Source organism: Saccoglossus kowalevskii, chromosome 9, assembly GCF_978046115.1.
Source record: "Saccoglossus kowalevskii chromosome 9, keSacKowa6.1, whole genome shotgun sequence".
Taxonomy (NCBI): Eukaryota; Metazoa; Hemichordata; class Enteropneusta; family Harrimaniidae; genus Saccoglossus; species Saccoglossus kowalevskii.
Genome location: NC_140649.1, coordinates 38,271,283 through 38,298,565, shown reverse-complemented (window position 1 = coordinate 38,298,565; position 27,283 = coordinate 38,271,283). Strand labels below are relative to the sequence as shown.

Sequence of the window (27,283 nt, the reverse complement as noted above, 5' to 3'; positions counted from 1 at the left end):
TGTTGGATTATTTGGAATTGATTATGATAGTAATGTATGACTGGAAGGGGTGAAGTCTGTCTTGCAAGTCTGTCTACGTTGTCAGGTTGCGTCATTGCATCATTTGCTTTATAGGTTTATTAGTTCCCATTCAGGCGAATAAGATTACACCTTGGCATGAGTAGATGTGCTTTTGGCAATGATGACCATACCCTCCCAAAAATATGCAAATTAGAACAATACAGTTATTTGCTCTTATTCCAGCAACCATTGGGCCAATTTAGTTCATATTTGTTAGGATTACACCTTGACATGAGTAGATGTGCTTCTGACAGTAATGACCACGCTCTCCCAAAAATATGCAAATTAGAACAATGTAGTTATTTGCTCTTGATCCCAGGAAGCCCAGGAACTATAATCAACTGTACGCAGTCCATATGAGCGGTGGGTATCGGCTGGTACGTAGCGTGAGAAATAGACATAGAACAAAAATAAGCAAATTAGATCAATGCAGTTATTTGCTCTCATCCCAGCAACCATTGGGCCAATTTAGTTCATATTTGGTAGGATTACACCTTGACACAAGTAGATGTGCTTCTGACAGTAATGACCACGCTCTCCCGAAAATATGCAAATTAGATCAATGCAGTTATTTGCTGCTATCTCTACCACCACCGTGTCGATTTTATTCATATTTGGTATGATAACACCTTGGCACGAGTAGATGTGCTTTTGGCAATAATGACCACACCCTCCCAAAAATATGCAAATTGGATCAATGTAGTTATTTGCTCTATCCCAGCAACCATTGGGCCAATTTAGCTCATATGTGGTAGGATCACACCTTGAAATGTGTAGATGTGCTTTTGGCAATAATGACCATGCTCCTCAAATTACATGTACTTGCTCTGAAAACATAGCTTCTACAATTGTTTAAATTAACAGATGTTGTTCTATGTACAATGAATACATTTTAAATAATAAACCTTACTATATTAATAACAAATTGTATTTGACAACATGAGAATGATTCTGATGCCCAGTGGTGATGTTGAAACAAACCCAGGTCCTGGTAATATACTAAGACCTGATTAACAAAGAAGTCATCTACATCAAGGTTCACTCAGATTTATGAATGCAGTTTCTTGAGCAAGTATACATGTATGACAAATAGTTTTGTTGCACTTGTGTACTCTGAGATTCTGAACATGGGTCAGTGGAAGTTTTTAGTTGTCAGTACAAAACTAGATTATGGGAAATCACTTTATGATAAGTTGTACCCTCATAGATTGCATATTTATTCACCTGTTTGCAGATGTTCCTTGTACTACTTTATAATCAAATAATGGGGACTGACATTCATGTCTTGTTTTAGTGAATTTGTATGCATGATTTTAAATGTTAATGACAGGGACTATGTCATCAATATAATGACCTGTTGAATTAGCTTTAATGAGAAAAGTCACATGTTTGTTGGGAATGAAAAATTATTGTTGAATTGAGCAGCATTGTTTGAGGTTAAATGCCATAAAAACAAAAGTACTATTCTGAATTGTTGAGGGCACTAAATATGTTCAATTCTATTTTTTATTTTACAGCCCAAAAGACTGTCCTTCATTGAATTCAAAGAATTACTAGGCAGTGTTCACAGTAAATCCCTCACTGGCATAGACTCACAGCTAGCACCATTATTAACGATGTCAAATTCATGGTATGAGAGTTTAATGAGGGTATTGAAGACAAAATACCCCAGTACAAGTCGACTTTATGCATCTGAGGATGGTCTGGTTAACTATCTATGTGTGCTGAACCAACATTACTCAGATATGATGATGTTGCTAGCTGTGGATAACCAGTCTAAGAGAACGGTTAGTATCAATGCCATGGAGTTAGTCTAAGAGAACGGTTAGTATCAATGCCATGGAGTTAGTCTAAGAGAACGGTTAGTATCAATGCCATGGAGTTAGTCTAAGAGAACGGTTAGTATCAATGCCATGGAGTTAGTCTAAGAGAACGGTTAGTATCAATGCCATGGAGTTAGTCTAAGAGAACGGTTAGTATCAATGCCATGGAGTTAGTCTAAGAGAACGGTTAGTATCAATGCCATGGAGTTAGTCTAAGAGAACGGTTAGTATCAATGCCATGGAGTTAGTCTAAGAGAACGGTTAGTATCAATGCCATGGAGTTAGTCTAAGGTTATTCTTCAAAATAATTAATCAAACCAGACTTTTTAACTGACAGAGAAATGACATTTATTTTTTGTATTCACACTTTTGTGATATTACTAAAAACACAAGAATACCCAACCCAGATACTAACTGCCTTTGGAATTCTGCAGTTTGGGTTTCAGATTATTAAATTCTTGGATTCAATGTAAAAAACTAATATTAGGATAATTTGCAAATTTATGAAAATGACACCCCATGGTTGTAAATTGCACTACAGTTTTCATCATTATTTATTTTTGTAGGATTTTTGTGCAGTTTACAAAGAAGCTATAGAAGAAGAAGGCTGTATACATGTACCTGATAGTCCCAATAAAATTTTACTAGCGTGCCATGAGCATGTGGAATACGTAGTCAATACAGCCTGTTATCACATGTGGGCTAGTATGCTATAAATAAAGTATATCAAATTTGGACCCCATAGCATGCTGAATATATCAAATAGGGACCCCATAGCATGCTGAATATATCATTAGAACAAAGTCAGGAATAATAAATTTGTATTTAGAGCTAGTGAATATTGGACGAGTATCCTGAATATGTATCCAGAACGGGAACCCAACACTAACTGTATGTGTGTCCAGAATGGAGTCAGAGATACCTGGATGTATATCTGGAAGATAGAACCAACTAAATTTCTAATCATGTATCCAGAATTAAGAGTCTTGGCGAAATGAACACTGAATGTGTATCCAGAGGCATGTATCCAAGAGAGGGAGCCAGTTTTAAATAATTAATTCACTTACTCTTGTGCCTTTACAAAATAATGCTTAGTTTATTTATATACAGACTTTGAAGAGCCAATCAGGACACTCCTACTATACTCAATTATACTCCTAGTTTTCACTCAATCAGAATGTTTCTTCTTAAATTCTTCAAGCCAATCAGAATGGGTAGATTATTTTATATTATGTGAGTGATTGAATGAATAGACTTAAACAATGACAAATTCCTCTATAACACAATTCATCTCAGTCTATAAACACTTATATTTCATTTCATTTCAGTTGTTGTTTGGTATAGATAAGTTTTACAGTGTTAGAGTGTATGAATATATGATTACGTACTTGTAATTTGTATCAAAATATGAAGTCCAAAAAATTATGACATATATTCTGGATAAACAGAGAAATCAGCACATTTGAATTTACTGACTGCTTTAATTTGTCAGACATCATTGTTGGAAAACATTTTAACTAGGATACTCAAGACAAATAGACACATTGACTTGCACTGGTGTCTTAGGGAGACACTGAATTTCACTAGGGTCCTAAGGAGACTGACTTTTACTGAGGGGCTAGCGAGACATAGTTACTTTTACTGGGGAAACAATGACTGACACTGGGGGAGGGGTAGGGAGACACTGACTTTAACTTTGGGCAATTTAAATATAGACTTTGAGTAGCAAATCAAATCTTGGTAAGAAATCTAGCTTTATCAGTCAAAAACTTTTAAAACTTGCCAAATGTACAGTATTACTTGTTAAAGTATAGCTATATTGACGTTTACTAGAAACTCAACCACAGATAGAATGTTAACTAGTGTTAACTACTGTCCCTGTTGCCATATATTAATTATCAGTAAAGTCACAATTATGTTGTAAATGATCTAGTATACAATGAATGCATTTGTTGGTTTATTCACAATTGATTTTTGTACTACAGATAGTATGTGTGTATATTTACCAGATTGTATTTGCGATAATTTTAAATAAATAAACTTTTTCTGCAAGTATGGCTATCTTTATCTAGAATAGATGCCGTCTGTGATCATGAGAATTATTCAAATAATAGTGAATCTGAATAAAGTGTTGTGGGTGGGTGGATGCGCATGCTTGTTAGTCCCCGTTCGGACGCAGTCCGAAAACAGGGACTTATGTTTTGACCTCCGTTTTGTTTTAATGAATGTGGTTCTCGTGCCATATCTCTGACTTGCTTTCACTGATTATGTTCAAATTTTAAATATTCATTATACATCATGTCATAGATAGACAGATATATTGGTTTGACGATCCTATTCAAAATGGCCAAATGGTGGCCATTTTTGTGCTAAAAAAATCATCTATTATCAAGCATTTATGGATGGATTTCGTTCAAACTTGGTACATATGTTAGACATTACAGGTTCCTGATGCACATCCTTTTATTTTTCAGATCGGATTCAAAATGGTTGTCAGGTGGCCATTTTGTTTTAATGATTGGGCTACTCGAGCCATATCTCTTAAATGCTTTGACCGATTATATTCAAATTTTATATATTCGTTATACATCATGTTATATATATACATGTATTCAAAATGGCTGATTTTGAATGCTGTTCCAGAGCAATATCTCTCAATATGGACAAGTACTTTTTTGACGATCAGATACAAATGTCAATCATTTTAATGTTAAAAAATCATATTCCTGACATGGTTATATTCCAGCTATATTACTATAAACAAAACTATATACCTTAAATTTGATAACTAACAGGGACTGTGCCATGCATGGCTTGTTTCCATAGTAATGGAGAAAGCTAATCATAATTCTGTCACTATGTCGCCATTCTTGGATGTACTCAGAATGGCTGGATTCCACACAAGTGATTGTGTACTATGTAGTTATATAGTGATTCACCTGTTCATTCTTTGGTGTACTTAGAATTGCTGGATTCTAGACTAGTGACTGTGTACTATGTAGTTACATAGTGATTCACCAGTCCATTATTTGGTGTACTTAGAATGGCTGGATTCTAGACTAGTGACTGTGTGCTATGTAGTTACATAGTGATTCACCAGTCCATTATTTGGTGTACTTAGAATGGCTGGATTCTAGACTAGTGACTGTGTGCTATGTAGTTACATAGTGATTCACCAGTCCATTATTTGGTGTACTTAGAATGGCTGGATTCTAGACTAGTGACTGTGTACTATGTAGTTACATAGTGATTCACCTGTCCATTATTTGGTGTACTCAGAATGGCTGGATTCCACACTAGTGACTGTGTACTATGTAGTTACATAGTGATTCACCTGTCCATTCTTTGGTGTACTTAGAATGGTTGGATTCCAGGCTAGTGACTGTGTACTACATAGTTATCTAGTAATTCACCTGTCCATTATTTGGTGTACTTAGAATGGCTGGATTCTAGACTCGTGACTGTGTACTATGTAGTTACATAGTGATTTACCAGTCCATTCTTAGGTATACTCAGAATGCCGGGATTCCAGGATAGTGACTGTGTACTACATAGTTATATAGTAATTCACCTGTCCATTCTTTGGTGTACTTAGAATGGCTGGATTCTATGCTAGTGGCTGTGTACTACATAGTTATATAGTGATTCACCTGTCCATTCTTTGGTGTACTCAGCATGGCTGGATTCTAGACTAGTGACTGTGTACTATATAGCTACATAGTGATTCACCAGTCCATTATTTGGTGTACTTAGAATGGTTGGATTGTACTATCGTACAATCATGTTCACCTGAATAATTTTCACATTATGCAGATCTGTTTATTGATTCGCCATCATGAGAAGAGTGTTTTGTCAAATATCACTAATTCCAAACATTAGTAAGCCAAGTGATTGATGTATTTAACAGTTTTATTTTATGTTGTTACTCGTTAAATACTTGTATTGTTAATCTAATATGTCAATAAAGTTGACAAAGTAAAAGAGGAGCAAGACAAGACAGTAAAGGAAGGATATTTTCAGAGCTCTCAGATAATGCATTTTCATGGTGTGAGACACATCTGACGAGTACAACTTCACTTTAATGCTTTGTGTTTTTGAATTGAATTTTCATTCTAGGGACAAATAGTTCAACAAAATTGGACAACCCATATAAGGTGATAGCCCACTTTGTTAGCTCTGTTGTCGACAAAGTCGAGCGGAGCTTATAGTATTACTGATTGTCCTCCGCCGTCGACAACATTACATTTTCGACTTCTTCTTAAAAACCACAAACTGTATAGCTGTGAAACTTTCTAGGAAGGTACCTTGGGTGGTTCTCTCTCAGATTTATTCATTTCATGTGGATATGTTAAATTGACTTATTTATAGCGAATATTTTTGGTCAAAAATGCTATTTTCAACTTCTTCTTGTAAACCGCTAGCCCAAATGCTTCGATACTTGGTATGTAGGTACCTTGGGTGGACCTCTCTCAGATTTGTTCATTTCGTGATGATATCTTCATTCTCTAATTTTGATGAATATTTTATGTCATTTTCGGTAAAAAATTATGTTTCCGACTTCTCCTTGACAACTGCTAGTCTGATTGCTTTGATATTGTATATGTAGGTACATCAGGTGGACTTCTGTAAGATTTGTTGATTTTGTGACAACATCTTCAATACTCTAATTTTAATGAATATTTTATGTCATTTTCGGTAAAAAATTATGTTTCCGACTTCTCCTTGACAACTGCTAGTCTGATTGCTTTGATATTGTATATGTAGGTACATAAGGTGGACTTCTGTCAGATTTGTTCATTTTGTGACAACATACTCCAAGTCAGACCTGGTACCCATGCTGAAGTATAGATTTTCAAAAAAGCCTCTAAACATGTACTTATTTTGTGAAATTATACCTCTTTTCAAGTGCAGAAACTTAAAATAGATACCCTATATACTGTACATGCTAAAATCACACTGTTTCCAAGTTGAGGTAACATGAATTCATGAGATTCCATTTTTCACACTTTCCAGAATACATGACATTACACAGTATTCAGTTAATGAACGAAATTCACATGACAATCTTATGCTTACAAATAACCCGATGATTATGCTGGAGAATACAGTACTGGAAATCGTTAAGTACATAATGTAGTCAAATCAGTAAGAAAAGGATACTATGGACCCTATGGTATACATAAAATGTAACTACATGTACAAAATAAATTTTTTTACGACATGGACTTGTTGACAATCCCTAATATTGGTAAATCACCAATTGTCAACTTTAAATCTAATTTATTAGGATTGCTACATGAAGTTACACAGATAAAGAAAATGCATCATTCTAGCAAGGAAAAATATTGATTAAGAAATAATTATGTAAATTATACAAAGACAAACCTTCACAACAGTTATTTCGGCTACTTCACACTTAGAGAAAGACTGCATCAGTTTTTACAAAAATGAAATTTCTTTGATATATGATTTTATTATTCGTCATGGTGATCACAACAATCAGTGGTATGTATTCACAATAGACAAGGGGTGGCGGTGGGGGTTGGTTTCTAGCTTGCGTGATCGTTGGTTCCTTGCATTCTTATGAGCTGTTGCATGTTATATGAAGTGAAATCAACCCCCACTTCCGAAATTGGAACGTTTTTACACCAGAACGTGCAACTTTCTATGGTGACCACGGAACTCAATACTATACAATACAAAAAGTGACTTCTCTAATTTTCAAAATTAAGCATTTAACACTTTGAGTGACAAAATCAGCTTTTTCAACAATTTTAATTTTTTTCAAAATTTTGATAAAGGCTCGCAGCCAATAAAAAATCATATCATCTGGTTCAAAATTATAATAACAAAAAATGATAAAATATACATAAAGATGGGCAATAATGTTTCACCAGAATATTGCCAGATAAAAAGGTAGAGCCCAAGGGGCCAACGTTAGCATCTAAGAATTTGTATATCACGAAATATCTCGAAACACTAAACAAAATCATCCATTTTAAAACATTCTTGTTTTTTGACCTTCCTTATTCATTTCTGAAGGTTGTTATTCTATTGAAACATTATACCTGTATTTGACTTTACAGTACCAAGTCTTGTCTCCTACATCACCTACCAGAGGTCAAGAGACACGGCCAACCACGTATGCGGGCCAACCACGTATGCGGACCAACCACGTATGCGGGCCAACCACGTATGCGGACCAACCACGTATACGGACCAACCACGTATGCGGACCAACCACTTATGCGGACCAACCACGTATGCGGACCAACCACGTATGCGGGCCAACCACGTATGCGGACCAACCACGTATGCGGACCAACCACGTATGCGGACCAACCACGTATACGGACCAACCACGTATGCGGACCAACCACGTATGCGGACCAACCACGTATGCGGACCAACCACGTATGCCGACCAACCACGTATGCGGACCAACCACGTATGCGGACCAACCACGTATACGGACCAACCACGTATGCGGGCCAACCACGTATGCGGGCCAACCACGTATGCGGACCGCCATGATATCATCCTAGGGTGTTCCCTTTCTAATAGTTTCTGTCTAGGGCTGTAATTAAGCCTAACGAGTAATAAATGAAATTTATTATTTCCACAGATTTTCTGGTAGGTATGGTTAAGGAAACAAACCCCACTACCGTAAAATCTGTATGTAAGCCGCACCCATTCTGTGTAGATATGTTGCATTGTACCATTTTAAAAGAAGCTATGGCTTCTAATACAGATTTTACAGTATTTCAGAACTTTATAAATCAAGTATACAGATTCATTGTCGAGTATGTATTAATCCCAACACTGATGTACTCTTTGTACTTTCATTGTGGTGTTCTTAAGTGGATAGTAATTTCCATGCCAATAGTACCAGGCAATTAAATAGCCATGGGCAATTAATTTACCATTAGAATTGATGTATGGACCATTTAAATTAGCATTCCAACAATTGTTATACCACCAGCCACCACGGCCTTCGGATCTGTATGTGAAGCACATGCACAACAACCTGAGTATAAATCATTATCTTGATCCTTTGTGCTAAATTTCATACCATCGTGATAACTCAGAATCCCCAGCAGTACCCGAATATTCACCGATTGACAGCGTATATTCGGACTCTTTGTTACCAATCTGCATAAAATCATACTCTGCATATTTGGTATTACCCGCCCAGTCCCCTAAATCAACTCTTAATTTATACACACCACTTCTCTAAATATAAAATATTTTCTCATTTCCTAATCAGTGGTTACCAGTTAGTTAACCAAACCCCCATTTATACGCCTGCCATTGGTTATAGAATTCTACAGTGTCATCTTGTCTTCTCTGTATAACTGTCCACGCTCCAGTATCAGTCACCTGACAGTACACTGCAAAGGGTTCTGGGTAGTCTTCAGGTTGTATCAGATATACGCCCTCTATCAGTGAACTGCTGTTTAAGATGTAGGTAGGCATGGTGACAGTCTGAAATATAAACACGAGTTAAAGTATTACGGTAGAACCGTCGTCATAGAGCTTTCTTACACACAAACATTTAAGTTTTCCTAATATCAACAGATATTCTGAAATTATTTCCTGGTCTTTTCTAGTTGGTCTTGAGTGTATTTCACATTTTTTAGTTATATATTAGATACTGCAATGCATGTCATTGTTAATGCTCTTTTTTACTGTTTGCTCAATGTTTATAATGCTTCATCTTGTCTATTTTAATTATTCACCAATTTGACCATATTTTGATATTTATCACAAGTTGTATAAGTTGTACTTGCAATTACGAGTGAGCAATGTTTAGAATTAACAATAGGAGTCATTGCAACTCATCAGGTATATCAATTTCTGATTAATGTTTTGGGCTGTGTTTGGAATTATTACATCTCTCAATAGTTTTTGCCTGTTATTATAATATTTTGGACATTCCATGAAAAAATGCATCTCATTTTCCATTTTGTTCTCTGAACAATGTATACATAATCTATTTTCTAGGGGTATTTTGGGTTGAGTATGTCTACCTTTCTCTATTGCTAATGGATGGTTGCTAATTCTAAATCTGGACATGCAATGTTTTTGTTTTAAATTAATAGTGTCTAAATATTTTTGAAACATTGAGACAAAGGAGTGAGACAAAGGAGTGCGTATACTTGAATATTTGATAGTTACTCAGTTTGGAACAGCAAACATAAAGATATCCCAAAACTCTTTTGTACTGAAATTTTTATAGAGCTTGAAAACATGCAGTAAACAAGATGGCGTATGCAAATTCTAAGCCCCCTTGGGCAGTGTCTTGGATCTGTGGGGCAGTGTATGAGATCTGTGGGGCAGTGTCTGGGATCTGTGGGGCAGTGTCCAGGATCTATGGGGCAGTGTCTGGAATCTGTGGGCAGTGTCGTGGATCTGTGGGGCAGTGTCTGGGATCTGTGGGGCAGTGTCTGGAATCTGTGGGGCAGTGTATGAGATCTGTGGGGCAGTGTCTGGGGCATTGTCTGGGATCTGTGGGGGCAGTGTCTGGGATCTGTGGGGCAGTGTCTGGGATCTGTGGGGCAGTGTCTGGGATCTGTGGGCAGTGTATGAGATCTGTGGGGCAGTGTCTGGGATCTGTGGGACAGTGTCTTGGATCTGTGGGACAGTGTCTTGGATCTGTGGGGCAGTGTCTGGGATCTGTGGGACAGTGTCTTGGATCTGTGGGCAGTGACGTGGATCTGTGGGGCAGTGTCTGGGATCTGTGGGGCAGTGTCTAAAATCTGTGGGCCAGTGTCTGGGATCTGTGGGTCAGTGTATGAGATCTGTGGGGCAGTGTCTGGGGCATTGTCTGGGATCTGTGGGGGCAGTGTCTGGGATCTGTGGGGCAGTGTCTGGGATCTGTGGGCAGTGTATAAATTTTACCTTGTGGATAGATGATTGAATAGTTGGCAAATTGAGTTGATGGTATGTTCATAACGGCTTGTATCTGGTGTAAATTATGCTCCAATATGGCGAGTCTGTCTGAGATTTGATTATCTGATCTATTCAGAGATGAATCACTTGTTGCATCTTTCCTTGGTACAATGAATGTAGGAACATTGACCAGTAGAATCCCTTTGTAGATTTTCAATATCTGTGTGCTGTGATGAGACAAGTACTGCCCAAAATAATATAACCATGAGAGAAAATATCTTAGTATGCAGTAGATGTGATGTCTTGTGGTATGTGGATGAGTTTGAAGTCATTAATCCTCTCACATCCTGAACTTTTTTCTTGGAAAAATATTTGTGAAAATATTTGGAAAGTTTTAATAATTTTCATCAAATTGAATCTCAATTTTGAACTAAATATTCAGAGTATGACATATTTATGAATTCTGATCCAAAATGTGGAATTTTGGACGGTATTTGTTATGAAAACTATTTGAATCTAACTGGGACTATTTTGTGGAAGGATACAGAAGTTGGCAAAGGTTAAAAAAGTTGTTTATTCAAATTCAACTTGTGTAAGATTGTGATTGGCTGTTACCTTATATATATATAGCAATGACCAAATATGTCTTCTTACCAGTATGCTAATTAGGAAAGTCTGATTAAAAATGAAAAGATTGCATCATATTTTTGTTTGAAGTTAAATAATAAATTGAAATGTCATGATCAATGCATTCCTAAACTTCAAGGTGAAAGTAATTCCATTTTGCAGCAGAATTGTTATAAACTTCTGCCAACATTATTATTATAAACTCAAAACTATTTCCTGTTATCCACTGATACACTGTTATCTGCCATAAATTCCTGAAAGTCAAATGTTTATAGGAGTGAGAGTACAATTTACTTGTTATATTAGACGTCGTCTTGACACAGGGCTCGTTGCTTGGCATTGGTATGTTTATAAATTCTACATCGGTGAATACACTGTTTGGGAATGTTTCTTTTTTAATCTCTTTAAATCACATGATCAGAACTGCAGAGTCAATCCTACAAGATACTTACAAGATTGTGTCTGATTGGCTACTTACACGATTGTGTCTGATTGGCTACTTACATGATTGTGTCTGATTGGCTACTTACACGATTGTGTCTGATTGGCTACTTACAAGATTGTGTCTGATTGGCTACTTACACGATTGTGTCTGATTGGCTACTTACATGATTGTGTCTGATTGGCTACTTTCAAGATTGTCGCTGATTGGCTACTTTCAAGATTGTGTCTGATTGGCTACTTACATGATTGTGTCTGATTGGCTACTTACATGATTGCGCCTGATTGGCTACTTAAATGATTGTGTCTGATTGGCTACTTTCAAGATTGTGTCTGATTGGCTACTTACATGATTGTGTCCGATTGGTTACTTACATGATTGCGCCTGATTGGCTACTTACTTGATTGTGTCTGATTGGCTACTTATATGATTGTGTCTGATTGGCTACATACATGATTGTGTGTCTGGCTACTTTCAAGATTGTGTCTGATTGGCTACTTTCAAGATTGTGTCTGATTGGCTACTTACATGATTGTGTCTGATTGGCTACTTTCAAGATTGTCTCTGATTGGCTACTTTCAAGATTGTGTCTGATTGGCTACTTTCAAGATTGTGTCTGATTGGCTACTTAAATGATTGTGTCTGATTGGCTACTTTCAAGATTGTGTCTGATTGGCTACTTACATGATTGTGTCCGATTGGTTACTTACATGATTGCGCCTGATTGGCTACTTACATGCTTGTGTCTGATTGGCTACTTATATGATTGTGTCTGATTGGCTACATACATGATTGTGTGTGTCTGGCTACTTTCAAGATTGTGTCTGATTGGCTACTTTCAAGATTGTGTCTGATTGGCTACTTACATGATTGTGTCTGATTGGCTACTTACATGATTGTGTCTTATTGGCTACTTTCAAGATTGTGTCTGATCGGCGACTTACAAGATTGTGCCTACTTGGCTACTAACATGATTGTGTCTGATTGGCTACTTACAAGATTGTGTCTAATTGGCTACTTACATGATTGTGTCTGATTGGCTGCATACATGATTGTGTCTGATTGGCTGCATACATGATTGTGTCTGATTGGCTACTTACAAGATTGTGTCTGATTGGCTACTTACATGATTGTGTCTGATTGGCTACTTACATGATTGTGTCTTATTGGCTACTTTCAAGATTGTGTCTGATCGGCGACTTACAAGATTGTGTCTACTTGGCTACTAACATGATTGTGTCTGATTGGCTACTTACAAGATTGTGTCTAATTGGCTACTTACATGATTGTGTCTGATTGGCTGCATACATGATTGTGTCTGATTGGCTGCATACATGATTGTGTCTGATTGGCTACTTACAAGATTGTGTCTGATTGGCTACTTACATGATTGTGTCTGATTGGCTACTTACATGATTGTGTCTTATTGGCTACTTTCAAGATTGTGTCTGATCGGCGACTTACAAGATTGTGTCTACTTGGCTACTAACATGATTGTGTCTGATTGGCTACTTACAAGATTGTGTCTACTTGGCTACTAACATGATTGTGTCTGATTGGCTACTTACAAGATTGTGTCTAATTGGCTACTTACATGATTGTGTCTGATTGGCTACTTATATGATTGTGTCTTATTGGCTACTTTCAAGATTGTGTCTGATCGGCGACTTACAAGATTGTGTCTACTTGGCTACTAACATGATTGTGTCTGATTGGCTACTTACAAGATTGTGTCTAATTGGCTACTTACATGATTGTGTCTGATTGGCTACTTATATGATTGTGTCTTATTGGCTACTTTCAAGATTGTGTCTGATCGGCGACTTACAAGATTGTGTCTACTTGGCTACTAACATGATTGTGTCTGATTGGCTACTTACAAGATTGTGTCTAATTGGCTACTTACATGATTGTGTCTGATTGGCTGCATACATGATTGTGTCTGATTGGCTGCTAACATGATTGTGTCTGATTGGCTACTTACAAGATTGTGTCTGATTGGCTACTTACATGATTGTGTCTGATTGGCTACTTACATGATTGTGTCTTATTGGCTACTTTCAAGATTGTGTCTGATCGGCGACTTACAAGATTGTGTCTACTTGGCTACTAACATGATTGTGTCTGATTGGCTACTTACATGATTGTGTCTGATTGGCTGCATACATGATTGTGTCTGATTGGCTGCATACATGATTGTGTCTGATTGGCTACTTACAAGATTGTGTCTGATTGGCTACTCAACCTCAACAGTTAGACCAATCAGAAGGCAGTAAGTAAATAATTGCTTCTTGGACCAATAAATATGATGGAGTAGAAAATATTTGGTAGTCGTTGTCCTAAGTAACTATTAAAAATATCTTGACGTTTTGAGCAATGTCTCATCATTGATAGCATAGAAGTAAATGTTTAAAAGTATAGGTAGAATGTAAGAACATGCATATAAACTATAAAATGGGATGACTAAAAGAATTCCACAATAGAACATGCATATGTTTTAGATTATGAGCTCAGGGAATTAGTTTAATAATTTGAATCAGAGTTGACAGATTTGTTCAATGTATATATACGATACGACAAATGACAGACCCAAGGTGTCAGAATTTCTGGTGCATGACATTGCAAGTTCCATTTTGTCAAAAGTTATGACACTTATTTTTACACCTAATGTTGATGCCCTTTTGCTATATGTACATTTCAATGTAACAATACAAATATCTCAATAATTAATTGCATGTAACCAGATATTTTTTCTCATGTAAACTAATCCAAAACCTCTGTTCTTCAAATGATGTTGTGTTTCAAACTGAGAAAAACAAACTTGCATGATGACAGTTTTGTATCGTACATATCATAAACAAGCAATGAGTTTTGTTAGATGTTTTTGTAGTTACTTGTGTAGGCTAAAAGTTTATTGAAATTGATATAACAGTAGTCATAGAAACATTATTACTATGTGACATTTCTGACACTTTTGACCTTAGATGTACATGGATCATTTTGTTTTATCAACTAAGTTTGTTTCAGTTTTGGCTTTGTTTACTTTATAAATCATTTATTTTCACTGGTTTTTAATAAAACTTGTCATCAAAAATGACTAAAATATTCATCCAAATTAGAGAATTAAAGATATCATCACGAAATGAACAAATCTGAGAGAGGTCCGCATGTAGTACCTAGATATACAATATCAAAGCAATCAGACTAGCACTTTTCAAGGAGAAGTCGAAAATATAATTTTTTACCAAAAATATTCACCAAAACTAGAGAAATGAAGATATCATCACGAAATGAACAAATCTGAGAGAGGTCTACCCAAGGTACCCACATACTAAGTATCAAAGCATTTGGGCTAGCGGTTTTCAAGGAGAAGTCGAAAATAGCATTTTTGACCAAAAATGACAAAAATATTGGTTATAAATAAGACAATTGAACAATTGAAGAAGAAGTCGAAAAAGTAAAACATTGACACAGACGACGGACGACAACGGACAATCACTCATATGATAAGCTCCGCTCGACAAAGTCGACAGCAGAACTAAAAAGTCATGTGGCTGCAAAAGTTTTCATTGGCGATATTCATTACACTTAGGCAGTACTATATACAGTAAAAAAATTGAAAGCCCTAAAGAAAGCCCTCAGAAATGGGTGATTACACCCCCACCTCTGGTCAAATTTTGACCCTCGATAGCGACCATGACAGTTGACCAATACAAATTTAGAAAGTTTGGTGCACAATTTCACATCACCACCAATCAGCACAGCAAGTTTGAAAACATTCTGATCAGCCATTTTCTCAAACGAGCGGCGGAAAGAAGATGAAAAACAAATTCCAGCGACAACAAAAGGGGTCCAGCCCTAAAATGGCTTGGACCCCTAAGTAATACTAACTATAACATTTGAGTCTATACCTACAACAGATTGCTCATAACTTACTGTCACACGACTTCTGTTGAAAAATAAATTACCACAAAAACAGTCTATGTGTAAATCAAGGTTTTTTTATTATCTGTATTGATTACTGCATGCAATATGATGCACCCTCACAGTCTATTCATTGTTCCATCCACACAGGGTGCATTCATGTTGTTAAATTGGAAAGGCAAGAGAAACTTTTCCACTATAATAATGATAGTACCGGTAGTATTACCAGTGAAAAACTGAAAATGTTGGTACTTACTTATGTGTATCATTTATACATTATCTGAATACATATGTGAAATATATGTATCACTAAATTGTGTATTCAACATCAGATGAGTGTACTAGCGATGGAAAAATTCAGTACTGTTTACAATAAATCATTACAGGAATTCTTGTACTGTTGACAAAAAGACTGGAAATAAACAGATTTCAATTCTGAATACCTTATCAGCTTAGCATGTCCCAGCTTATAGACGAAATGTATTGCATCCCCATTAGGGAAAGACTTTGATCCCATCCAACAGAGAAATGTGTGCTTTAGAACTTCATGATCTAAGCTTACCATGTAGACATCTGCCTCACATGGAGCTCCATGATCTAAGCTTACCATGTAGACATCTGCCTCACATGGAGCTCCGTGATCCAAGCTTACCATGTAGACATCTGTCTCACATGGAGCTCCGTGATCTAAGCTTACCATGTAGACATCTGTCTCACATGGAACTCCGTGATCTAAGCTTACCATGTAGACATCTGTCTCACATGGAGCTCCATGATCTAAGCTTACCATGTAGACATCTGCCTCACATGGAGCTCCGTGATCTAAGCTTACCATGTAGACATCTGTCTCACATGGAGCTCCATGATCTAAGCTTACCATGTAGACATCTGCCTCACATGTAACTCTGTGATTTAAGCTTACCATGTAGACATCTGCCTCACATGGAGCTCTATGACCTAAGCTTACCATGTAGGCACCTGCCTCACATGGAGCTCCATGATCTAAACTTACCATGTAGACATCTGCCTCACATGTAACTCTGTGATTTAAGCTTACCATGTAGACACCTGCCTCACATGGAGATCCATGATCTAAACTTACCATGTAGACATCTGCCTCACATGTAACTCTGTGATTTAAGCTTACCATGTAGACACCTGCCTCACATGGAGATCCATGATCTAAACTTACCATGTAGACATCTGCCTCACATGGAACTCCGTGATGTAAACCTGTTTACCATTACACCTGATGTAGTTACATTCCTGGCATAGCAAACCCCAAATATGTGTTTTGAGTGAAAGAAAAATAAATTGAAATAATGGTGAAATGTACATTCACAGAAATGTTGATAAACAGTGTAATCAATATTTGCATTTTCCTCAAAAAACATTCAAAATAGTGTGTTTTACACAACTTACACTCAGACCAGTCAGTCTCTTGAATTAAGTCTTATTCACATTTTTGTATTTTATGGTTTTAAAATGGTTAATGAAGTACATATCTTTGAAGAGAACCTACACCAAAAAATCCACAAGCAAAAATATACAGAAAAAATAGTCATGAAAAATTTAAGGCACTAACTCCTGTGATACTCAATACAGTCTAGATATACAAAAACGTTTATCTTTGGTGATTTCCTATTAACAGCAGAAAAATTATAATACACATCAATTACATGCATGGATCACCATAACAACCTTAATATACATATATATGCATGTGCAACCCAATAAATAAACTATCTTCTAAGTTTTTTAGAAATGTTCAATTTATATTTGACTGATTTTAAAATTGTGGAAAACATTTTAGCATTGAGAGCCGAGGCTTACTAATAATAGTAGTGGTATATTCTTGAACCAATGGAAAGAATTCCAGTGTGTTGAGACTACATGAAAAACTGTAATGTAATTTCTATAAATACAAGCAATAATGGCAGGAAGATGATTGTGATATTGGATATAAAGTAAAGCTACAGATGTCAATTTGAACCATTTTGAGAGAGCAAATATGATTGGTCAATACAATGTAAAGATATGATTGGTTGATTAAATTTGAGTTGATTGTTCTGCTATATGATATAATGAAAATAATAATACATATTCTGTATCCGAATTGAAAGTAGTCTATGAAAACATTGTGTGTGATTTGAAGAAGTTTAAAATCAGGAATCTATAAACCATGACTATGTTTTGCAAAGGAAAAAAATGTTTTAAAAGAAATAACATATTATTTATGTTCTCCTTTCTAACTGGATGTTGTTCAAGCTACCGGTCATCCAATCAGATATCTTTAAATTCTTTCAATTTATTATCTGCAATATATTTCAAAATACACTGTCCTGATTGGTTAATACTTAAAGGTAACTGTTCTCTGATTGGGTAGTATTTCATATCAATTATCATATTTAAAGTGTTCATAAATAATAATTAATATACAATTCAAAGTTGTAAACAAGAAATAATTTTAAAGCCAAATATATTATATAATGTAATGGCTTGATATCAAAATCATCAGTATGGTTGTGGGATCACATTCATCACAGAACATAGTATTGCATTATGACTGCTGCCATGGCGATGTGGTTGAATGTCCCACCCCTTTTTTATATCATTATGCTCTTTGAAAATAAAAACATAAAATAACACTGAAATGAGACATTAAAATGTGTATAATGAAACAAACATTATTTTCAACATTTCTGACATATTTTACAATCTGTGGTCATTCTACAAAAACTGAAGACATTCTGTGAAGAGCAAGTCTATTATAAGTGGTATTCAAATTTAATATTAATATACTGAATGGAAAATTGAAAAACTCAACATAGACATTTTTTTCAATCTAAATTTAAAATTATAAACAAAACAAAATTCTAAATATGACCACTGAGGGCACAGTTAATACTAAAGTGATATCTAAAAAATTAAAGCTTAATACATGTATGAATTTTGACATGATTTTAAGGCACTAATCAGATAGTGTACACTATCAATGGTCATCCAAACTGAAATATCTTCTATGATATGACAAACAAAATCTTCCTACTTTATACATAATAATATTTAATATAAAACTTTGATGCTTCTTTTATTTGAGGGAAGGAGCGTAACTACTGCTGACATAAATCACATCATTTATACTGGACTCTAATATTATGATATTTACCAGCACAGTGCTGTGGTCAACACAATATTATGGATTAGTGCAGCACTATGGACCAGCACAGTAATATGGCCCACAATATATCAGTGATATGGCCCAGCACACGGATATGGCCCAGCACACGGACATGGCCCAGCACACTGATATGGCCCAGCACACAGATATGGCCCAGCACACTGATTCGGCCCACTATACGTCAGTGATAAAGTCTAACACAAGAGAACAATCAATTGTAAATTATGAGTCATTAGATTTTCAGAGTGAGTCAAATGTTGTCTCCAAGACAGGAGAAGTGTGTTGAACTCCAATCAAGAAGCATTTCATGATAGTTTGACTATTTAAACTTGTCTTCCCACTGTGCTGCCAGGAGACTTCTTCTTTTCATTGGTTTCGTCAAACTTTTCCCAGCCTGAAAAATAATAACATAACAATGTATATGTGATTAACTGTCTGTGACTGGATAAAGACCAAAGCCGATTACCATTGAAAGAATTTCTATTGGCCCTTTTCTGCTCTCATTTTTGTTTAATAGTAAATCAATGAAAAGGTCACTAGTCAGACATATTTTCTCAAATGATGAAGAAAAGTAATTAAACACATTTCGCCAACTTGGAATTCTTGATATTCACAAACTCTGCAAACTTCAAACATGTTTATTTATTTTTGACCTCGAACACGACCGTTTTGCCCATAGTCTTAGGTATTATGCAAGCAATCCGTCACATAGCTACCCTACTAAAGCAACAACTGAAGGAAACCTGTCAATTCCGAAATTACATTTGTCCATTTCCCAGCATAATTTTAAATATGCAGCTGTTACACATTGGAACTCCCTCACAGTTTTATTTAAAAAGTTCAAATAATAGAAATCAATTTAAATCAGATTTAAAGACCCATCTCATAAGTAGTTAACTGGCATATCCATCTTTCTTGACTATTATTACCGGTAGTATTTTAGTTACTTTATTTTCTTTGTGTTATATTTGCTAACCAGGGCATATTTGTTAGTTCCTTGGAAGATTTGGTTTATTGTTTTTTTCCCTACCAATTCATTATTTATATTTCTTATTTTTGTTTGATTAGCAGTTTGATTCATTTAATTGTTTCATAACAGGTTAATTATTATATCAACTGGTTGCTTGATTATTTATTAATTTTTTTTTTGATAAATAGTTATTGATTGTATTTTTCATCTATTTTGTTTCCTAATATAGATTTAAAATTATACATAATTTCTATGCACATAAGTTTACTAGCATGGCAGGGCTGTGGACTAGACTAGTTCAGTTGAACTATTTTCACAGTCCTCATCAGATTTTTATTTTATCTATTTAATTACTTGTATTTTCATTTTTTTTCTGATGAAATAAACATATAATACATTGACAATGTTAATTAAAGCATATTTAAATTTATCCAGTTTTAGTATTTTTATTTTTATAATCAAATTCATAGTTTCAACATTTGCCTCTGAGGGCGCCATCTCCCAATTTGAATGCCTTATTGCCACCTTGTCAGGATTTGGTCACAGGGTGTGATTTGTTCATAATCTTCATAGAAATATTGATAATAATTACATGCATCTCAATGTCAACTCACATTATGTTCTGTGTCTAGTTCTGTTGAGGTTTCTTTTGTCGTTATTTTTGTTGAAGATGTGCTGTTCATGTACTTTCCATAACCAGAGAGTGAGTTTTGATTTGATGGAGTAGATTTCACTGGCTCACTATGTACTGGATTGGTCGTCGGCTTTGTATGAACAAGATGAACTGTCGGCTTTCCTACTTTTATTGACTCTCTCTGTTTTCTTAATGAATCTTCTCTTTCTTGCTGTATACGGATTTCACGTTCAATCACAGTCTCTGTATGTGGTGGCGATGCTGGTTCACTTTTGGTATCTAAGGGCAACATCATAAAATTAACTAAATCTTGTAATCTATGTTGTATTTTCTTGTATGATATTTTATACTTTGACTCTAGGCAATACTTCCAAATAAGGAGAATGTACATGCATTGCTGTTGACAGATGTTTTATGTGATTATGTATATATTCAGGCGATGCATAGCTGGTCTGCTGACTCTACACGGCAGGTCTGCTGACTCTACACGGCAGGTCTGCTGACTCTACACGGCAGGTCTGCTGACTCTACACGGCAGGTCTGCTGACTACACGGCAAGTCTGCTGACTCTACACGGCAGGTCTGCTGACTCTAAATGGCAAGTCTGCTGACTCTAAATGGCAAGTCTGCTGACTACACGTCAGGTCTGCTGACTACACAGCAGGTCTGCTAACTCTACACGGCAGGTCTGCTGACTCTACACGGCAGGTCTGCTGACTCTACACGGCAGGTCTGCTGACTCTACATGGTAGGTCTGCTGACTCTACACGGCAGGTCTGCTGACTCTACATGCCAGGTCTGCTGACTCTACATGGCAGGTCTGCTGACTCTACATAGCAGATCTGCTGACTCTACACGGCAGGTCTGCTGACTCTACACGGCAGGTCTGTTGACTACACACCAGGTCTGCTGACTCTACATGGCAGGTCCGTTGACTACACACCAGGTCTGCTGACTCTACATAGCAGGTGTGCTGACTATACACAGCAGGTCTGCTGACTCTACATAGCAAGTCTGCTGACTCTACATGGCAAGTCTGCTGACTCTACATGGCAGGTCTGCTGACTCTACATGGCAAGTCTGCTGACTCTACACAACAAGTCTGCTGACTTTACACGGCAAGTCTGCTGACTCTACATGGCAAGTCTGCTGACTCTAGATGGCAAGTCTGCTGACTCTAGATGGCAAGTCTGCTGACTCTACATGGCAAGTCTGCTGACTCTACATGGCAAGTCTGCTGACTCTACATGGCAAGTCTGCTGACTACACATCAGGTCTGCTGACTCTACACATCAGGTCTGCTGACTCTACACATCAGGTCTGCTGAATCTACACATCAGGTCTGCTGACTCTGCATAGCAGGTCTGCTAACTCTACACATCAGGTCTGCTGACTCTGCATAGCAGGTCTGCTGACTATACACAGAAGGTCTGCATAGCAGGTCTGCTGACTCTACACATCAGGTCTGCTGACTCTGCATAGCAGGTCTGCTGACTATACACAGAAGGTCTGCATAGCAGGTCTGCTGACCCTGCATAGCAGGTCTGCTGACTCTGCATAGCAGGTCTGCTGACTATACACAGAAGGTCTGCATAGCAGGTCTGCTGACTCTACATAGCAGGTTTGCTGACTCTACACATCAGGTCAGCTGACTATACACAGAAGGTCTGCTGACTGCATAGCAGGTCTGCTGACTCTACATAGCAGGTCTGCCGACTATACATGGCAGGTTTGCTGACTCTACACATCAGGTCTGCTGACTCTACACGGCAGGTCTGCTGACTATACATGGCAGGTCTGCTGACTCTACATGGCAGGTCTGCTGACTCTACACGGCAGGTCTGCTGACTCTACACGGCAGGTCTGCTGACTCTACACGACAGGTCTGCTGACTCTACACGGCAGGTCTGCTGACTCTACATGGCAGGTCTGTTGACTACACACCAGGTCTGCTGACTCTACAGGGAAGGTCTGCTGATTCTACATGGCAGGTCTGCTGCTCTACACAACAGGTCTGCTGACTCTACATAGCAGGTCTGCTGCTCTACACAACAGGTCTGCTGACCCTACATAGCAGGTGTGCTGACTATACACAGCAGGTCTGCTGACTACACATCAGGTCTGCTGACTCTACAGGGCAGGTCTGCTGACTCTACAGGGCAGGTCTGCTGACTCTACAGGGCAGGTCTGCTGACTCTACAGGGCAGGTCTGCTGACTCTACACATCAGGTCTGCTGACTCTACACATCAGGTCTGCTGACTCTACACATCAGGTCTGCTGACTCTACACATCAGGTCTGTTGACTCTGCATAGCAGGTCTGCTGACTCTACACATCAGGTCTGCTGACTCTACACATCAGGTCTGCTGACTCTAGACATCAGGTCTGCTGAATCTACACATCAGGTCTGCTGACTCTGCATAGCAGGTCTGCTGACTCTACACATCAGGTCTGCTGACTCTACACATCAGGTCTGCTGACTCTACATGGCAGGTCTGCTGACTCTACATGGCAAGTCTGCTGACTCTACATGGCAAGTCTGCTGACTCTACATGGCAAGTCTGCTGACTCTACACAACAAGTCTGCTGACTCTACACAACAAGTCTGCTGACTCTACATGGCAAGTCTGCTGACTCTACATGGCAAGTCTGCTGACTCTACATGGCAGGTCTGCTGACTCTACATGGCAGGTCTGCTGACTACACGGCAGGTCTGCTGACTCTACACGGCAGGTCTGCTGACTCTACACGGCAAGTCTGCTGACTCTACATGGCAAGTCTGCTGACTACACATCAGGTCTGCTGACTCTACAGGGCAGGTCTGCTGACTCTACACATCAGGTCTGCTGACTCTACACATCAGGTCTGCTGACTCTACACATCAGGTCTGCTGACTCTACACATCAGGTCTGCTGACTCTACACATCAGGTCTGCTGACTCTGCACAGCAGGTCTGCTGACTCTGCATAGCAGGTCTGCTGACTCTACACGGCAGGTCTGCTGACTACACAGCGGGTCTGCTGACTCTACATAGCAGGTCTGCTGACTCTACACAACAGGTGTGCTGACTCTACATAGCAGGTCTGCTGACTCTACACGGCAGGTATGCTGACTCTACACGGCAGGTCTGCTGACTCTACATGGCAGGTCTGTTGACTACACACCAGGTCTGCTGACTCTACATGGCAGGTCCGTTGACTACACACCAGGTCTGCTGACTCTACATAGCAGGTGTGCTGACTATACACAGCAGGTCTGCTGACTCTACATAGCAAGTCTGCTGACTCTACATGGCAAGTCTGCTGACTCTACATGGCAGGTCTGCTGACTCTACACGGCAAGTCTGCTGACTCTACACGGCAAGTCTGCTGACTTTACACGGCAAGTCTGCTGACTCTACATGGCGAGTCTGCTGACTCTACATGGCAAGTCTGCTGACTCTACATGGCAAGTCTGCTGACTCTACATGGCAAGTCTGCTGACTCTACATGGCAAGTCTGCTGACTACACATGGCAAGTCTGCTGACTCTACATGGCAAGTCTGCTGACTCTACATGGCAAGTCTGCTGACTACACATCATGTCTGCTGACTCTACACATCAGGTCTGCTGACTCTACACATCAGGTCTGCTGACTCTACACATCAGGTCTGCTGACTCTACACATCAGGTCTGCTGACTCTACACATCAGGTCTGCTGACTCTACACATCAGGTCTGCTGACTCTACACATCAGGTCTGCTGACTCTGCATAGCAGGTCTGCTAACTCTACACATCAGGTCTGCTGACTCTGCATAGCAGGTCTGCTGACTATACACAGAAGGTCTGCATAGCAGGTCTGCTGACTCTACATAGCAGGTTTGCTGACTCTACACATAAGGTCTGCTGACTATACACAGAAGGTCTGCTGACTCTGCATAGCAGGTCTGCTGACTCTACATAGCAGGTCTGCCGACTATACATGGCAGGTTTGCTGACTCTACACATCAGGTCTGCTGACTCTACATGGCAGGTCTGCTGACTCTACACGGCAGGTCTGCTGACTATACATGGCAGGTCTGCTGACTCTACATGGCAGGTCTGCTGACTCTACACGGCAGATCTGCTGACTCTACACGGCAGATCTGCTGACTCTACATGGCAGGTCTGCTGCTCTACACAACAGGTCTGCTGACTCTACATAGCAGGTCTGCTGCTCTACACAACAGGTCTGCTGACCCTACATAGCAGGTGTGCTGACTATACACAGCAGGTCTGCTGACTCTACATAGCAGGTCTGCTGACTCTACATAGGTCTGCTGACTCTACACATCAGGTCTGCTGACTCTACACATCAGGTCTGCTGACTCTACATGGCAGGTCTGCTGACTCTACACAACAAGTCTGCTGACTTTACACGGCAAGTCTGCTGACTACACATCAGGTCTGCTGACTCTACAGGGCAGGTCTGCTGACTCTACATGGCAGGTCTGCTGACTCTACACATCAGGTCTGCTGACTCTACACATCAGGTCTGCTGAATCTACACAGCAGGTCTGCTGACTCTACACATAAGGTCTGCTGACTCTACACATCAGGTCTGCTGACTCTACACATCAGGTCTGCTGGCTACACATCAGGTCTGCTGAATCTACACATCAGGTCTGCTGACTCTGCATAGCAGGTCTGCTGACTCTGCATAGCAGGTCTGCTGACTCTACACATCAGGTCTGCTGACTCTACATGGCAGGTCTGCTGACTCTACATGGCAAGTCTGTTGACTCTACATGGCAGGTCTGCTGACTCTACACAACAAGTCTGCTGACTTTACACGGCAAGTCTGCTGACTCTACATGGCAAGTCTGCTGACTCTACATGGCAAGTCTGCTGACTCTACATGGCAAGTCTGCTGACTCTACATGGCAAGTCTGCTGACTCTACATGGCAAGTCTGCTGACTATACATGGCAGGTCTGCTGACTCTACACGGCAGGTCTGCTGACTCTACACGGCAGGTCTGCTGACTACATGGCAGGTCTGCTGACTCTACATGGCAAGTCTGCTGACTCTACATGGCAAGTCTGATGACTCTACATGGCAAGTCTGCTGTCTACACATCAGGTCTGCTGACTCTACAGGGCAGGTCTGCTGACTCTACATGGCAGGTCTGCTGACTCTACACATCAGGTCTGCTGACTCTACACATCAGGTCTGCTGACTACACATCAGGTCTGCTGACTCTACACATCAGGTCTGCTGACTCTACACATCAGGTCTGCTGACTCTACACATCAGGTCTGCTGAATCTACACATCAGGTCTGCTGACTCTGCATAGCAGGTCTGCTGACTCTACACATCAGGTCTACTGACTGCATAGCAGGTCTGCTGACGATACACAGAAGTTCTGCATAGCAGGTCTGCTGACTCTGCATAGCAGGTCTGCTGACTATACACAGAAGGTCTGCATAGCAGGTCTGCTGACTCTACATGGCAGGTCTGCTGACTCTACACATCAGGTCTGCTGACTCTACACATCAGGTCTGCTGACTCTACACATCAGGTCTGCTGACTCTGCATAGCAGGTCTGCTGACTCTACACATCAGGTCTGCTGAATCTACACATCAGGTCTGCTGAATCTACACATCAGGTCTGCTGACTCTGCATAGCAGGTCTGCTGACTCTGCATAGCAGGTCTGCTGACTCTGCATAGCAGGTCTGCTGACTCTACACATCAGGTCTGCTGACTCTACATGGCAGGTCTGCTGACTCTACATGGCAAGTCTGCTGACTCTACATGGCAGGTCTGCTGACTCTACACAACAAGTCTGCTGACTCTACACGGCAAGTCTGCTGACTCTACATGGCAAGTCTGCTGACTCTACATGGCAAGTCTGCTGACTCTACATGGCAAGTCTGCTGACTCTACATGGCAAGTCTGCTGACTATACATGGCAGGTCTGCTGACTCTACACGGCAGGTCTGCTGACTCTACACGGCAGGTCTGCTGACTACGTGGCAGGTCTGCTGACTCTACATGGCAAGTCTGCTGACTCTACATGGCAAGTCTGATGACTCTACATGGCAGGTCTGCTGTCTACACATCAGGTCTGCTGACTCTACAGGGCAGGTCTGCTGACTCTACACATCAGGTCTGCTGACTCTACACATCAGGTCTGCTGACTCTACACATCAGGTCTGCTGACTCTACACATCAGGTCTGCTGACTCTACACATCAGGTCTGCTGACTCTGCATAGCAGGTCTGCTGACTCTACACATCAGGTCTGCTGACTCTACACATCAGGTCTGCTGACTCTGCATAGCAGGTCTGCTGACGATACACAGAAGTTCTGCATAGCAGGTCTGCTGACTCTGCATAGCAGGTCTGCTGACTATACACAGAAGGTCTGCATAGCAGGTCTGCTGACTCTGCATAGCAGGTCTGCTGACTATACACAGAAGGTCTGCATAGCAGGTCTGCTGACTCTACATAGCAGGTTTGCTGACTCTACACATCAGGTCTGCTGACTATACACAGAAGGTCTGCTGACTCTGCATAGCAGGTCTGCTGACTCTACATAGCAGGTCTGCCGACTATACATGGCAGCTTTGCTGACTCTACACATCAGGTCTGCTGACTCTACACGGCAGATCTGCTGACTCTACACGGCAGGTCTGCTGACTCTACACGGCAGGTCTGCTGACTCTACATAGCAGGTCTGCCGACTATACATGGCAGGTTTGCTGACTC

The 27,283-nt window shown here is 39.4% G+C and overlaps 2 protein-coding genes across 6 annotated transcripts in view; one reads left to right on the top strand and one right to left on the bottom strand.

Annotated features, from left to right (window-relative positions):
- Positions 1 to 3,935, top strand: part of LOC100376805 (KICSTOR complex protein SZT2-like) — a 140,314-nt gene extending 136,379 nt beyond the window's left edge. The window contains exons 64-65 of the mRNA XM_085503501.1: positions 1,578 to 1,847; positions 2,450 to 3,935. Coding sequence (XP_085359627.1) covers positions 1,578 to 1,847; positions 2,450 to 2,599 — 420 coding nt within the window. The 3' untranslated portion in view covers positions 2,600 to 3,935. The remainder of the gene's footprint in view (positions 1 to 1,577; positions 1,848 to 2,449) is intronic.
- An 11,890-nt stretch (positions 3,936 to 15,825) lies between these two features.
- Positions 15,826 to 27,283, bottom strand: part of LOC100379016 (uncharacterized) — a 75,105-nt gene continuing 63,647 nt past the window's right edge. For all 5 annotated transcript variants that reach the window (XM_085503493.1, XM_085503494.1, XM_085503497.1 and 2 more), the window contains 2 exons: positions 20,534 to 20,832; positions 15,826 to 19,343 (listed from right to left, as the gene is read on the bottom strand). In XM_085503493.1, the coding sequence (XP_085359619.1) occupies positions 19,269 to 19,343; positions 20,534 to 20,832 (374 nt within the window). In that variant the 3' untranslated portion in view covers positions 15,826 to 19,268. The remainder of the gene's footprint in view (positions 19,344 to 20,533; positions 20,833 to 27,283) is intronic.